Source organism: Lichenostomus cassidix, chromosome 21 (genome assembly GCF_008360975.1).
Source record: "Lichenostomus cassidix isolate B80296 chromosome 21, HeHo_3.0, whole genome shotgun sequence".
Classification (NCBI taxonomy): Eukaryota; Metazoa; Chordata; class Aves; order Passeriformes; family Meliphagidae; genus Lichenostomus; species Lichenostomus cassidix.
In genome coordinates this window covers 713723-728411 of record NC_139501.1, presented here as the reverse complement: position 1 = coordinate 728411, position 14689 = coordinate 713723, and the positions used below count along the sequence as shown (strand labels likewise).

At 47.0% G+C, this 14689-nt stretch overlaps 1 protein-coding gene across 1 annotated transcript in view; it reads left to right on the top strand.

Moving 5' to 3' along the window:
- The first annotated feature begins 10710 nt into the window (after nt 1-10710).
- The window catches only part of SLC25A33 (solute carrier family 25 member 33), a 29857-nt gene continuing 25878 nt past the window's right edge, over nt 10711-14689 (top strand). The window contains exon 1 of the mRNA XM_085079958.1: nt 10711-10869. Coding sequence (XP_084936084.1) covers nt 10799-10869 — 71 coding nt within the window. The 5' untranslated portion in view covers nt 10711-10798. The remainder of the gene's footprint in view (nt 10870-14689) is intronic.

Genomic DNA, 14689 nt, shown 5'->3' with positions numbered 1-14689 from the left:
CTTCTGTCCACACACTTTTCTGTCTTCCCTGCAGCCACCAAGTTGTGAGAAAAAGCCAAATTATTTAATCAGTTCACACACACACTGCAACTTGTGAGGTTCAACTACAGCCTGAGAACTGCCTAGTAAGGGTAGTGGGGATGGAGATCTCAAAAAAAGGGAAGAGGTTTCTTGCTCTTATCTCTAGTCAGGGCAAGATTTTTTTTTTTTTTAATTTTGGGTATCTCCTACATGTGGGAAAACCACATGGTTAAGACAAGGGTTTCTAGATCCTGAGCCTCACTATCCAGCATATTCATTAATCACAGTTCTGGTTTGCTGCAGGTAGCAGAGGACTTCAGTGAAACTCCTCCTTTCTGCCCAAGCTTCCCCTTCCTTGCAGCTAAGGCTGGGAGTGTGGCTGGAGGGTGCTGAGAGCAGGAGGCTGGGAGGGTGCAGAAAGCTGAGGAATTAGTTCATGCTCAGCTCCAGACACCCAAACAGGCTTGTGTTCCAGCTGCATGGAATATTTGAAACAAATGACCTGCTCAGGGCTGGGAGCCTGCAGTGTTTATGTACAGTGCCATGGCAACAGGGGAGGAAGTCATGGGATGGGGAATCAACAAATGATATCACAGATTAGCAAGTCCTAATAAATCAGTGGTGCTCTGCTCCCCTGCTGCTCTGCCCCCAGCCCAGCCCTGGCATTGTGGCAGGCAGATCTCTGCCTTTTTGAGTAGCAGTAAAAGCTGCAAGTTCTGCTTGTATCAGGACTGCCTTGAAAGTCACCCCAGCTGCCCTGCCAGCATCTCATCGTCCTCCTCCTCCTGCTGCTGCTGCTGCTGACTCATCACGTTTACGCACATGGAATTGTTCCTGCATTTTCTGGGAGGCTCCTGGCCTTGACAGCCTGCCTGCCTTGCTGTGCTGCTGCTCAGAACCTTGGCATCCTGGGGCTCTGGACAAGCAGTGGAATAGCTTTTGTTTCTTCCTGGAAGTTGAGGCTTTGGTCAAAGTGATTTGAGTCTAGAAAGGTGTGCAAGGGGGGAAGTGTTCAGTGGAGGAGTTTGGTGGCTGATAAGGAAATCTGTCATCCTTCTCTAGCAGTCTCATCATCATTCCTCTCACAGGGGCAGCCTGTCCTGGGTGCAGCTTACACTCCTGCACAAACCTGTGCCTGTGGCTCTTCATCAAAGCTGTCACAGTGTCAGGACAGGAAAACTTGGAGGGGGGAAGACAATTGCCAATTCTCTCCTCTGGCTGCAGGACTGAGAATTTATTTCTGAGCTCAAACAACTTCCCTGTTGGAGCCCAGCCAGCAGTCTGTACCTGTCAAGTCCTTTGCCAGTATCAAGGCAATTTTCCCTTTCCCTGGGCCTGAGATGTGGGAACTTGAAAGGACGTGCGTCAGACTTTTAAGAACTTTTTGGCAGTCACACCTTTTCTCCTGCATAAGGTAAGACAATTATGAAAAACATTTCCTAGCACACTGCCCTTCTTCTCTCCCACATGCTTCCTATGCAGAGCTAATGCTGCTGACCTTATGCCGAAGTTGCATTTGACTGGAGAAGGAAATATAGTGATTTATTTAGTCAAGTTTATTAAAATTTAAAACCTAACCCAAAGCGCAGCATTTCTTGGCTTACAAAACTGTGCTGAAAGGAACAAAACTCATTGAAAGCTTGCACAAAACACACTGAAGCACTGATCCTGCCTTTACACATGTTTTGATTTGAAACTATTGCAGGCTTGTCTGCCCTTCAGACAGAAAACTATTTGAAGCAGCTGCCAGATGTTTTGTCTGCCTTGTGTTTTACAGTTTGCTTATGCTCTTCCCAGCGGGTGCTGGAGCTGCCCTGTGCATTCTGTTCCTGTGGCACCTCTGTGCTGCATTCCCTTCACCCTGAGCATCCTCAGGGCACCTGGAGATCTGAGCCTTCCACTCCAGGCTGGGGGTCACATCTGCTGTGGGACCTGCTGTGGGACCTGCTGTGGGATCTGCTGTAGGATCTGCTGTGGGATCTGCTGCCCCATCTGAGCCCTGCTCTGGGCCCAGCACAGCCACATTCCTCTGCTCCATGCTGCCACAGTGGATGAAATTTAAGGTGATTTACAGTCTCTTAGAAAAGCACTGCTGGCCTCAATGGAGACCCTTCTGAGCAGCCTTACCCCAACAGTTCAGGGCTTGGGCAGCCTCGTTAACTAGAACTTAGCTAAGTTATAAATCTAATTTTCCCCCATAAGAGGATGATAAATTCTCAAGTACAATTAAATGGAGCAAAGACCTTTGTGTTGTTTGCAGAGCTGTGACAAATTTGACTCAATCAGAAGAGAGATACCTGCTGAACAGGGAATACCTTGGGATTTCCTTTGTGTTTGCATGGCCTTTACACAAATATTTGTGTAAATTTGAGAACTGGGAGCAGTCCCATTTGCCATCATCTTTACAGGCACATCCTTGGCTCTCTGTGCTTCTGCCCCACTCACACTCCTGGGAAACCACATCCTGCACTCGTGGGGCATCTTGGGGCAGAGTCCTCATTAAATAGGTTCAACCTGCAGTTTTTCACTTTGCTCAGACTCACATCTTGTAATAATCAGAGGACTTCTGTCCACACTTTTTGGGCACCTAGCGCTGCTTTTGCCTCTGACATCATGAGTGACTGTTCTGCAGCCAACAGCTTGTGGCCAAGGGAAGCTTTGCTGTGCAAAGGTGTTGGGTGGGATGAGGGCCAAGACAGAGGTGCTACTTCTGGATAACCTCCTAGGAGCACCTGCTTTGTCCTGAGGAGTGCCTGCACTGCCTGCTCTTGCCAGAGCCTTCATTGTTCCCTCTCAGAACCTCTTGTTAAGCCATTATTTAGGAGCACCTAACAAAATTTCAGTCTAAAACCTGCATAAGCAAACAGGTTCTCCAACTTAGTATTTTAAAAGATAGATGGGCAGGCAAGAAACACCTGCCTAAACTGGAATCTGGTAGGACACAGGTGTTGGTATTTTTTTTGCCTTTTATGAAAAAATACTGATGGTTTCCCACAATAGAAATGGGTCTGAACTCTTTGTTGTCTCACTTTTCTCACAACAGGAGCTTTGGGAGTGCAGAACTTTCTGGTAGGCTGCAGGTAAAGTGCCATCTACTGAAACAGTAACCTAAGTTCCTGCAACAGGCTGGATGTTTTCTTTGGAAGAGAACCACCTAATATTGATAAGGTCTGTTTCTACTTAATTTGGGGTCCAGCAGAGAGACTTGAGGAGTACCAGCTGTTACTCCTAAATACGATCTGTATTTTTCAAACTGTCTAGACACCTGGGTGGGTTGCACACATTACCAGCAAAGGTAGTTAATCATGTCAAGCGTTCTCTGTCTCTAAAGGTTTGTTTTGTTTAAAGAGCTATATGGAAACCCAGGGGAAGACAGTGAATCAAGCAGACAAGTGAGGAAATTTGATCCCCAAGGCTGACACTTGGACATTTTTCATTCTGACCTGGTACAGACAGTGCAGAGATTCCAGGAGGCATTGGCTGTGGTGTTTGATAGCTCTACTGACACAGTGAACCTTACAGCAGTGAGCTGTGGGGATGTTCCACATGTGCTCTGTGGGAAATGCTGTTAAATGAAAACTCACTGAAACTCTGCTGCACAATAGGAAGTTACAGCAATGAAAGTTAGAATTACAGAATGCCAGGAATGAAGTTTACAATTGATATTGTAAAGGAAAACCTAGAAGAATGACCATTCACAGTCCTTACGATGCATCCTACCTGGATAAATACAAATGTTTTCAATTAATGCTCTCACAGATGCCAGCTACCTATTCCAAAGTGAAGTGCTGTGTGATAAGAACCTTTTTATTAGAAAGAAAGTGATTCTTCAGATTCAATCTGACTATTTTGTTTGCATTTTAAAAAATAAAGATATGCAAATAACCCTGGAGTTTAAAAGGGCAAGGGACATTCCTGGACAGGAACTCACCCTAAGCTGCATCCTGTAGCTCAGACAGTCCTGAGGTGGACTTGCAGATCATGGATCTGGAATGTGGATCTCAGAGGATGCCTGACATTTACAGCAGAGACTTGTGGCCCACATGCTCTAGGTCTGTGCTTTCTGGTGTTTGTGTTTGCTAACTCTCTTTTGAACTCCCTAATCAAGACTAACTGTGGCCTTCGCTAGAATAAACTTGTTTTCCACTCTCAGGTTGCCTGGCACTGGCACTAATCACAAGAACTTTTCAGTAAGCACAAGGGGTGTATCTTTCTCTACAAACAGCAAAGGCAAATAAAATAATATTATGGTCAAACAGGTGGGGTGTTTGCAACCTAAACAAGCATGAGATTCCCAAGACAAGCTATGATTCATTTTCCAGTAAGTTTATCATGGAGTTTAGAAGAGTTGAGCACCAGCATTCAATACTATCGCCCCAGATGGGTGTTAAACAGTGTTTTCAGGAAGGGATGGACACTGAAGGAACAGATCTAACTTTGGAATTGAAAAAGATTGGTGGTCAGGAAAAGCCTTTGACATGTGAATCTTTTACCAGATGCCTTTGGCAAAGGTTCAGAATCATAATTGGGAAGACAGAGCAGGGAGAAGGTTTGGCCTCGAGGCTGATTGAGTGTTCTGAGGTGTTCAGAGCTGTTGGACAAAGGTCTGTGGTACAAGCTGGCAGCTGAGGCTGACCCTGCAGCATCTCTGAAAGTATCTCCTGGGTACCTGAGCAGCACTGAGGGGATTTTCTTTGGGTGTTTTGCCAGTGGTCAGCAGCTCCAAATGGTGCTAGAAGTTGTGTGAGAGAAGCAGCACGCTGCAGACTGTTTCTAAATTCTCTCAGATATCTTTCTTGCCAAATTCTCTTGGAGAGAGATTGTGTAATCAAACCAGGCTGCATGTAAAAACACACTTGTGTACGTCCAGGCGTGCAGGGTATTGCCAAAGTGGACAGACTGTCCTGCCTGGGTCTGCCAGAAAAGTTGTGTTTTGTCCAGCGGAAAAGAAAACATCCTTTTCTCTCTGCACTTTGGAATTTGTCTTTGCAGACTCTGATCTCATCAGCAGAGTCTCCACACTATGACAAGTTTGGCCATCTTGAGGCAGGACCATGGTCCAGTAAACTGAGTCTTCAGTGGCCAGAAGGGCGAGATTCCCCAGGGAAAGTGGCTCTGTGGATGTGTGGCAGAGGCTGCAAAGGTTGCAGAGTGTGCAAGGAGAAAGGAAGCTGAGCACTGATTTGTAATTCACAATCTTCTATGCTGGTTGTTCTTTGCACCACAGAATACTACAGGCACTGCCATCTGCCTCTAAACAAAGCACACAGAGGAGAAATATTTCATACCTAGCATGTTTATTGGCTGAATTTTAGCCCATGGGCAGTTTGCAGCAGGCTGTGTGTGAACTCTGCATCACAGCTGGAAAGGAGGCATCTGCCCTAGGTGTGCCACCAACATGCAGCTCTCTTTCCAGACTGTTCCATACAGCTGGAAAAGCTGATTTTTTTGAGAAGTGTTTAAATAGAGTGACATTTTTGCTGTCTCTTGCTTTAAACCCTCATCCTAATCTAGTATTGGCCTTTTGTTTCCCTCTTTACTGCCTGCATTGGATTAAAATGGCAGATTTCCTTGGATTAAATGGTAAAATGGAACTACCAACTGTAATTGGGAGTTTCATTAAATATGACCCATGCTATGCATTCATTTAGGGTCTGCCAGAATGGCTACATAAGAAAACCCCACATTAGGCACCAGTGAACTAAAAAGGTCTTAGCACTCTTGAGCATTCAGAGTCTCTGTGCAGCAAAACAGAGCAGCTCACAGCTTCAAGGACATCCTTGGAAGGAGGAGCTGCTCCTCTCCAGTCCCACTTTCCCCAGTTATGTTTGGGAACTTCGTTGCTGTGGGTGGTGGATGGGGATATGCTTAAAGCAAGCAAACAAAGGTAGGAGGAGAGGAAGCAAAAGGAAACACTCTCCTGAAGCCAAATTATTTTGGGGGAGTACTGGGAGGGGGAAGTTGTTTTGTTTTGTTTTGTTTTGTTTTCTGAGAAAACATCCCTACAGCCAAGACAAACAGAGATGCCTGCCCTAGATCTTGCTACCTTTGGTCTCCTTGGGCCCCATGTCAATTCCCAGATTATTTTCATGAACTGTTTAATCCAGGGCTTTTATTTCCCCTGTAGATAAATGGTATTTTAGATTCCAGGACAGCCTCAGATGCTAATACCAGCTGTCTAGACAAAGAGCGACCCACGAACATGATCGTAAATAAAAACAGGCTTGGGGCTTTGAGGTTTTTTCCCTTCCTTCTCTTGTCCTACTAACTCGAGAGGGACTGGCAGGAGAGGCTGAGGGCAGGCACTGCACAGTTCTCACCTCCTTTGCCATCTTTTGCATGGAACTGAGCTGGTTGGGGCCATGCCAGGGGATGCTTGGTGGCTAAGAAATGTAAATATTTCTAGATAAGGAAGTCAGGAATGGCGTTCACAATTGTGTAGTGCATCTCCTAGGTTTCACAGAGCAGCACTGAATATATTTTTAAGCTTCTCATGGCTTTCACTACATGGATCTTCAGCTGGATTTTCCTGAGGGAAGGAGAAGTTTCTTGCAGCTTCTGTTCTTTGTTCCAGCTGTGCAGAGCCACAGTGCAGCACTGCCCTGGACTGTTCTCCTTCTGCAGAGATGCTCTTATTGCATTTCCTTTTCTGATGCTATTACAGAAAGCACCAATCCTCACTTGAAGCATGTACTGATCTTTTCCTAATGGCAGAGCTGATGCCCAAGTGCCCCACAGGCAGAAGAACCAAATCACTTCTGTTCCTCCCATCTTTCAGGTGCTCCCAAGGATGACTGCCTGTGGTCACCTGTCTCAAGTGGATGGGGAGATGCATATTCCTGGCTCCCTATTAGGTGCTTGACCTCCCTTTTAATTGCCACAATCCATCAGCAAGGGCAAGAGGAGTGGCAGGAGAGTCCTTTAAGGATGGCACTGCACTGGCAGTATGGCCAGCACTGCCCTTGCTGCCCCAGGGAGCTCCTGCCCTGAGCACATCTCTCCACAAGGCTCTGAAAGAAGGAACAGTCCAGCAGAAACCATTGCAAGGGAACATTTATCGTTGTCCTTACACCCAGTGATGACTCACATGGCCTTTGCTAAAGTGTGTAGAAGGAATGGAATTTCTTGCCTGACTCGGAGGACAGGCTGGGATCCAGAGTGGCATCCGCTCGGGAAGGGCTGAGCTCAGAGAGCTCCCTGTGCCTAGGACACTTCTGCTCCCACTTGGAATGGGTTTTGTGCTTCATAGGAAGCAGATGAGCCAGGCTGCAGCCAAGGGCCAGCACACTCACATCAGCAGGGGATGAATGGCATCCATCCCTAGGATCAGGAAAACCAGGACTTGGCTTGTGCTAAATCCTGTTGATGTCAGTGGCAAAGCTTGATTTGGTGTTTGCTTTCCTTCAGCCTCAACTCAGGAACGCTCTGAGTTCAGCTTTTAGCACCTGCTCCAATTTAAACACTCACACAGGTGACCCTTGTAAAGAACACTTGAGGTAATTTTGTCTGGTTTTACCCCCAGTTCAAAGTTAGTGTCCCTGACAGGAGATTATTGCAGGGAAAAACAAACAAACAAACAAAAAAAACCAGAAAAGAAAATAAGAAAATCATAAAGCTTAAAATGTTTTTGGTGGATTGATTCTCTCTTGACACATAAAGATGGAGATATGTAATCCATACAATTTTCTTATTCCCTTTTAAACACTGGAGGAATCATGCTCATACAATCATATTGAATGTGGATATTATTTTAAAAGAAGGAAGATGATACAGTTTGATGGACCTTGCCCAAAAAAAAAAAAGAAACCAAAACTTTCATTTGGTGGGAAATGTCAACATTTCAACATTTTTCCAATACTGTCATTTTTAAGAAATCCCCGAATTCCTGCTCCCAACCAGCCTCTCTGGCCAGCAGCATTAGACACAAAGCCAAAACCCAGCAGAAAGAGTCTCTTTTAATAGTGTACACACACCATGTTTATAAAACCCGCACTTTGTTTTTACTTGACTCTTCTAGAGGATGTACAACTTCCTCAGCATTTCACTTCCATAGGTTCTCCAAAGGCTTGGGGTATTCCAGGCTGGCTGTGAGCCAAGGCAGCCATAAATCAGCCATGGCAAGAAGTTCCCTTCTCAGTCTTTCTTCCCCACGACAGCATTTTGGGGAGCATAATGTTTTCATTTTCTGTGCACCACTGGGCTCTGCAGGGTCCTTTCTTTGGTGTTATGGTCTCAAGGAATGTTTAAAATAACCATTCTGTGCAAAAGGTTTCTGTACTCCATGTGCACCTATGGAGCCTGCTGTGGCACCATGAAGGGCAGTGCTGCTGGGATGCAAGGGCAGTGTGGACATGACAGAGAACAGTTTTAGTATCATTTTTCTAGATTGCAGTCTTTGTTAGGTTACAAAATCCAGGACTAGAGCTTTGTTCTGGACTGAAATGTCTTACAGATAAACCCTGGAATATGTGTGAGATAACCCAGAAGAGACTTTTTTCACTGGAGTTGAGACAAGGAAAAGATTTGGGCTTTTTTTCTGACATACAAAGGCTTGGGTGGTTTTTTTACTTCTTCTGCAAAATTGTCTTCTAGCCTTTCCAGAAGGTGACAGCGAGTAGTGGGAAAAGTACAGAGGTCAGAAAGCAGCATTTATCTGGGCTGGTGTGGTTTCTAATCCTGGTGTGTGTTACTACAGGGTGGTCTGCCTGGTGAACCCACAGAGCAGATATATTTAGGCCAGGAAAACACACACAAGTCATGAAATCGAAGTGTCCTACCATGGGATGTGGTGCTTCTGCCAGAAAGGGTGTCTGTCCAGGGCTGCCTGGCTCCCCCACAGCCATCTCCAGTTCAGCCCAGGGTGTTTCCTCCTCCAGACACCAACTCAGAGCTGCTGCTTTTCCTCTAGGAAGGTGAGGCAGACCAGCCAGGAATCTGCTGCCATTACAGCTGTCTCACAAATTTCCATTTTGCCAGGGCAGAGGAATGGCCCAGGGAGGGGGAATGAGCAGATGGATTTTCCAGGTAACACCTGGTGAGGGAGGGACGACAGAGTCTCACTCAGAACAATGGGTTTGTTTTGAGCTGCTTGTCAGGAACTGACCTCTTTCCCCTCTCATCCTCTGAGCATGAGATCCTCGGGATTCTTGTTTTCTTTCTGTTCTCCCTCCCTGAGATAACATTTTCCTCTCAGTGCAGTGACGCACACAGTGTCCACCAGGTCTCCTTGACATCAGTGCCTCCAGTCCAGGTCCTTGCTGGTGTCTCTGTGGGTGCTGAAGGACTGTGAGGGTTGATTTTAGCTGCAGAGTCAGATTATAGCAATCCCTCTCCTAAACCAGCTGCCTCCTCCTGCAGACAGCCCGAGGCTTTTGGCAGATACAGCGGCTGTGTCAGGGTGGAGGAGTTTAATTCCCTTTTGCCAGCAGCTGGGCACTGTGTGTGGGGCAGGAACAAGACGAGGTCACTTGTCATTTGGGCTGCAAGGACAGGAGGTGCAGCCCTTGCTTGAGCTCTGGTGAAGGCAAATGCAAGTGTAGCCCTGGCGGGGAGGATGCAGCTGCATCCTCTGGAGTGTCCAGGCTGCAGCAGATCCACCCTCCCTGTCAGGGACCCGGGGCTGCTCGGGAAGCCAGGCATGATCCACCCTGCAGGAATGAGCATTGCTCACAGCCTCTGCAGTCCAAATGGAGCCCAAACCCTCAGTTACAGTGTCCCCTCCTCAGAGCCCCTTGTGAGATGGCAGCCAGAGCAGTAAGGTGTGGGTACATGGGGAATGGCCTTGGGTGGGGTCAGGCTCTGCTCCCAGGGAACAAGGGACAGGACAAGGGGAAACAGCCTCAAGCTGCACCAGGTGATGCTTAGGTTGTATTTTAGGAAAAATCTCTTCACCAAAAGGGCTATCGAGCCCCAGCAGGGGCTGCCCAGGGAAGCATTGCAGTCTCCATCCCTGGAGGGATTTAAAAGCCATGTGGATGTGGCACTTGGGGACATGGGTTAGCAGTGGACTTGGCAGTGCTGGGGGAATGGTTTGACTCGATGCTCTTGGAGGTCTTTTCCAACATTAATGGTTCTGTGGTTCTGTGCGAGGGCAGCAGGGCTTGCCCATGGTCTGTGCTGGTTGTAATGCCTGGACAGAAGCCACGTGAATCACCAGCTCTCCTCGCTGGGCTCACACTGCCCAGCTGCCCACAGCCCCTCTGCCATCGATGGTGGCACCAGGGGACAGAGGGAAGCCACAAACCAGCTGCATGTTCAGCACCTTCACCCTTGGTTTTCTCAGCCAGTCACACAATTGCTGGACATTTCGTACCCCTGATGAGCTGCAGTCATGGGAGGCCCTGGACAGGGTGAGCAGGAGGATGTACAGATAAAACTGTGTAGGAAATTTGGAGGTGCAGGGATTCACACACAGAGGAAATTCTTTGTGCTGAAGTTCCTTGGGTAAGTTGTGACGGTCTTTGTTACAAAGAGACAACACCAGTTTAAGCACCTCCATCACTGAATACTTTGTCCTGATGTACAACTGAAGAAAAATATAAAGATATAAAAAGAATGAAAATAAAACAAAACATTATCACAGTGTCTGCAACAGCAAAGATTGGCTTCCCATTCTCTGTGCAGAAAAACAACCTGCAAGTGCCAGCAGCAGCTGAGGTCTCCTTGTGCTTCTCAGGTGCTGCTTGTGATCAACTCTCACCTTGGAGAATGAGGAACACCTAGCTCTAGGATACACCTGACTCTGGGCACCACGGAGAGGAAGTGATTTAGCCTTCAAATGTACTCAGTAGTTAAGACCTGCCAGCAAAACCTATGTGTGGAAATGCTGCCTGGAAAAGAGTTGGAAAGGTACTTTTCAAGTTTTATGGTAACTAAAATCACAAAAAGGGGGCAAAGAAAGGAAAGGGGCTTTTCATTTTTTTCCTGCTGGGCTATTTTTTATTATTTTAAAACTTGGTTCTAATTAGGTGATGCAAATTCTTCAGATGAACTCTGAGTCTGAGGGGGAATATAAGGTTTTATAGAGCTCGGCGTGAGGTTGTGTGTTTTGTACCTTGTCTCCTAGCAGCAAAAACCACATGGATGTGAGAGGCTGTTTTATGATCCGCCAGGGCTGTTGTTGGACAGGCTACAGTGAGCTGAGTTATTCCAACCACGTTGGGCTGCTGTTCCCTCCCTCTTTCTTTCTCTCTTTTTTTCCCTTCTTTTCCTCAATTTTTTTTTCTCTCTTTTAATTTTTTTTTAATTTTTTTCCCCCTCCTCACCAGGCAAGTGTGAGAGGGTGGATGCTTTTACCACCCTTGTGCCAGAACTTTCTCGCTGGACTTGGCGTCAGCAATGCTTCTCATCTCCCTTGCAAGCCCTTTTCCCTTGCTGGCTGGGACTTCACCAGGCGTTTCTAAAGAGGCAGTGAACTATGTTGGTTACTCTTTCAATTGCTCATCTCTTTAGTGTTTTCACGAAAAAAAACCCAACCCAAAAAACAACAACTCTGTGCTCCTGCTGCGCAGCAACTTCCGTCAGCGGATTTGGGAGCTTGGCAGACGCTAATGAGCTCAGGCTCACAATGCCTCTGTCATCTCTATTTCACAGCTGGGGAAGGCTGAGGTGTGGGCAGCCTCAGAGATTGGCCTGGGCACACAGAGTCTCAATTCCACCCTGACCTGGGTTGACTTCTTGGTGCTTTGACCTCCTCAGGTTGATTCTGATCTTGCCTCCTCCTCCTTTACGTTCTGACTGCAGCTCTTCCTGTCAGTCTGGTGGCTTTGCAAGCTGTGATTACAGAAATAACATCTTCTTGGTGTTATCCCACTCCCAGTCAGTCCTGGAAAGACATATTCATTGGATTACATGACTATTTTTTTTTTAAAAACAGTTTTAACTGCTACTCCCAGAGAGACAACTTCAGGTCTACATCAGAGCATCACAACAGCCCTGTTACATTCATGTTGCACATTGCTTTCTTTATGGTGCCTTTTTTCTCTTATATTCTGCTTGTGAGGCCTGTGCAGCAGAACTGAACACTGACAGTAATGCATTTAGCACAAGGTCTGGTAGAGCCATTCAGGATAAGGGCAGTATGGAATTGTTCCCCCTGGTTTTGGAAATAACACCTGTGCAATGTTTTCAGCTCACCTGAAGTTCAGTCCAAGGAAAACTGAAATAGCTGTCAGTGTTTGCTTTGGTTTTAGAGGCCCTTGGGTCATTATGGTCTAACTCAGTGTGGTGTTCTTCATGAATCCTGGAGCACAAATTAACTTTGTGCCTTCCTGCCCTTCAGAGAGGAAAACTGTGCATTGTCCCTGTCTTGCTGTAAGTGGAAACAGGCTGCTCATGGATAGAAAGTCTGTTCTGAGATGAAAATATCTGGCTCTGCTCAGTCTTATCCAGCCCAGGCTGGGATTTGCACCAGTTGTTATCTGAATCTTCGGAGCACTTGTCTCTATTCTGCCAAGGCCAGCATCAAGCTTTTATTCCTAGTGGGATGGGACTTGGTTGGTTGTGGGGATGGCTGATTGCAATGACAGCTCTGTGTCACCAGCAGTGAACTCAGGGCCAAACTGCATCAACTGCTGCAAAAAACCATGTGGTCCAGAGAAGCCAATGTCAGTCCTGGACTGACAAACAAAGGGTTTGAAGGTGAGGATGTCTGTCTTTAGACTGAGCTTTTGCCTTAGCTCCTTAGGCGATTTTGGGCCAGGAAAAACATTTTAACCTGAACATGTCCTGAATGTTAGGGGTCAGCTCTGCCCCAGGCAGATGGCAGTGAAAACCAATGGTGCCACTTGCATCCAGTGGCTCCTTGGACTGCCCTTTCCAGTGGCATGGAATTGGCCAGGATTTATTTTCCACTGAGAGAGGAAATGTCTGTGAGGATTATTTTCCCTGTACAGCCAATTTGCTTTGTGTGAGACAAGTCAGCCAGAGTAGGATGTTTGCAGAAGACACAGACCCCAAAGAATTTGTCTGCTTTGCTTGTGACTGTAATAGTTCATGATTCAACGCATGAGAGGAAATTGACCCAAGGCACCATCTGGGGAGACTGGGAATGCAGTGCTGCTCTCATTCACGCTGCTATGAAGCTGTTGGTTCCTTCCTGGTGATTACAGAGGTATAACTAGCTCCCTTTTGGTGTGAATAAATCAGGGAAGTGAGCTGAATAATGGGGACAATCAGCAGAGTTCAAATCCCTGCATTTGCTCCTTTCTGCCAGGTTAAGATCGCTGGATGTACAGATGATTCCTGCACAGAGCTGGTGGCCAAATGCCACCCAAGCTAAGCATCAGAGGCAGAAAAATCAGCTTTGCTTAGAAAGAGAAGGACAAGCATGGAAAATCCCCCTAATTATTGTGAATTGCAGCCAAAACCACTTGAAAGCAGAATAGTTCATGCTCGTTAAGTAGACTTCATAGGTTGAAAATGTCATGTTTAATTAGCAAATCACTTTCTTAAGGTCACATAGACACATGGGTATGAGGTATAACACATGGCCCCAGCAGAGGTGGGTGTCAGGCTTGCTGGAAGGAAGCTGAATGTGCAGGAATCTCAGTGGAGATGTGTTGTCTTGGGAGTCCTCTTATTTCTTACCCAGGGGTGTGATTTAAAGAACTGGCAGAAATCAGTATGATGGATGACACCAGTAATGTTTTAAACCCCCAAATCCCCAGGTCTGACAGGGCACAAGGTGTGATGTGTGAGCAAATCCTGCCTTGGGCTGGAGCACAGCTTGTGGCTCAGGAATGACCTGAGCACCAGGCAGAAGGACACAGAGTGTCCAAGTCCCCCAAGCCAGGGGGCTGTCTGTGCTTTAGCAGATGAAGGTATTTCTGCAGGGAACAAATCCAGCTCCAGAGCATTCTGTCTGCTGACATCAATGGATTGATATCACACATGGAATGGATCCAGTCCCCCACACTGGTTCATCTCAGCGTTTCTGGAATAATTAATCCTGACGGCTTGGTTCTCTCTTCCTGCTGCTCTTCCCTCTTGGTTTTGTTCTTCTTTGTGTCTCATCCTCCTTCATACTCATCCTCCCATGCAGACCCCTGGCTCTGCACTCCTCCTCTGCCCCTCCCTGCCCTGACATCCTCTGCAGCCCCTCGAGGAGCTGAGTCTGCCCTGGGAACACAGGAGCTTCCCGCAGGAGAGGTTGCTGCTCCTGCCCTGGCTGTGCTTCAGAGGCCCAGGGCAGACAGCCCTGCTGCCCACACGGCTTTGTGGAGAGCCTGGAACTAATCAGGATCACACCGCAGTTAAATGAGAGACAGAGTGCCCCGTGCAAGGAAGGGGAAGAGCAGCCCTGAGGTCCCTGAGCCCCTGATCTGCACAGAGAAATTCTGCTGTAATACATCAGTGCTTTTCACCCCTGGGCATTGCACATATTTTCACTGAGACTGTTAATGCTGCCCTCTCTGTATCTCAGGCAGAAAAAGAGTTTTCTACCTACAGGGAAAGAACTAATATGGTTTATTAAGCCTGTCAATATCTTAGATAAATTGTTTATGTCCTGCTTCTAGTTCCACTTTACTTGCCCAGACTCGCGCAGCCTCTCCAAGCTGTTCTGGATTACTGCTGTGCTGTGATCTCAGGAGAGCTGTGAGCAGTTGTTAGCCATGTGTGTGCATGCTGGCCCATCTTACACACCCCACTTATTCTGCAGTGGCCAAAA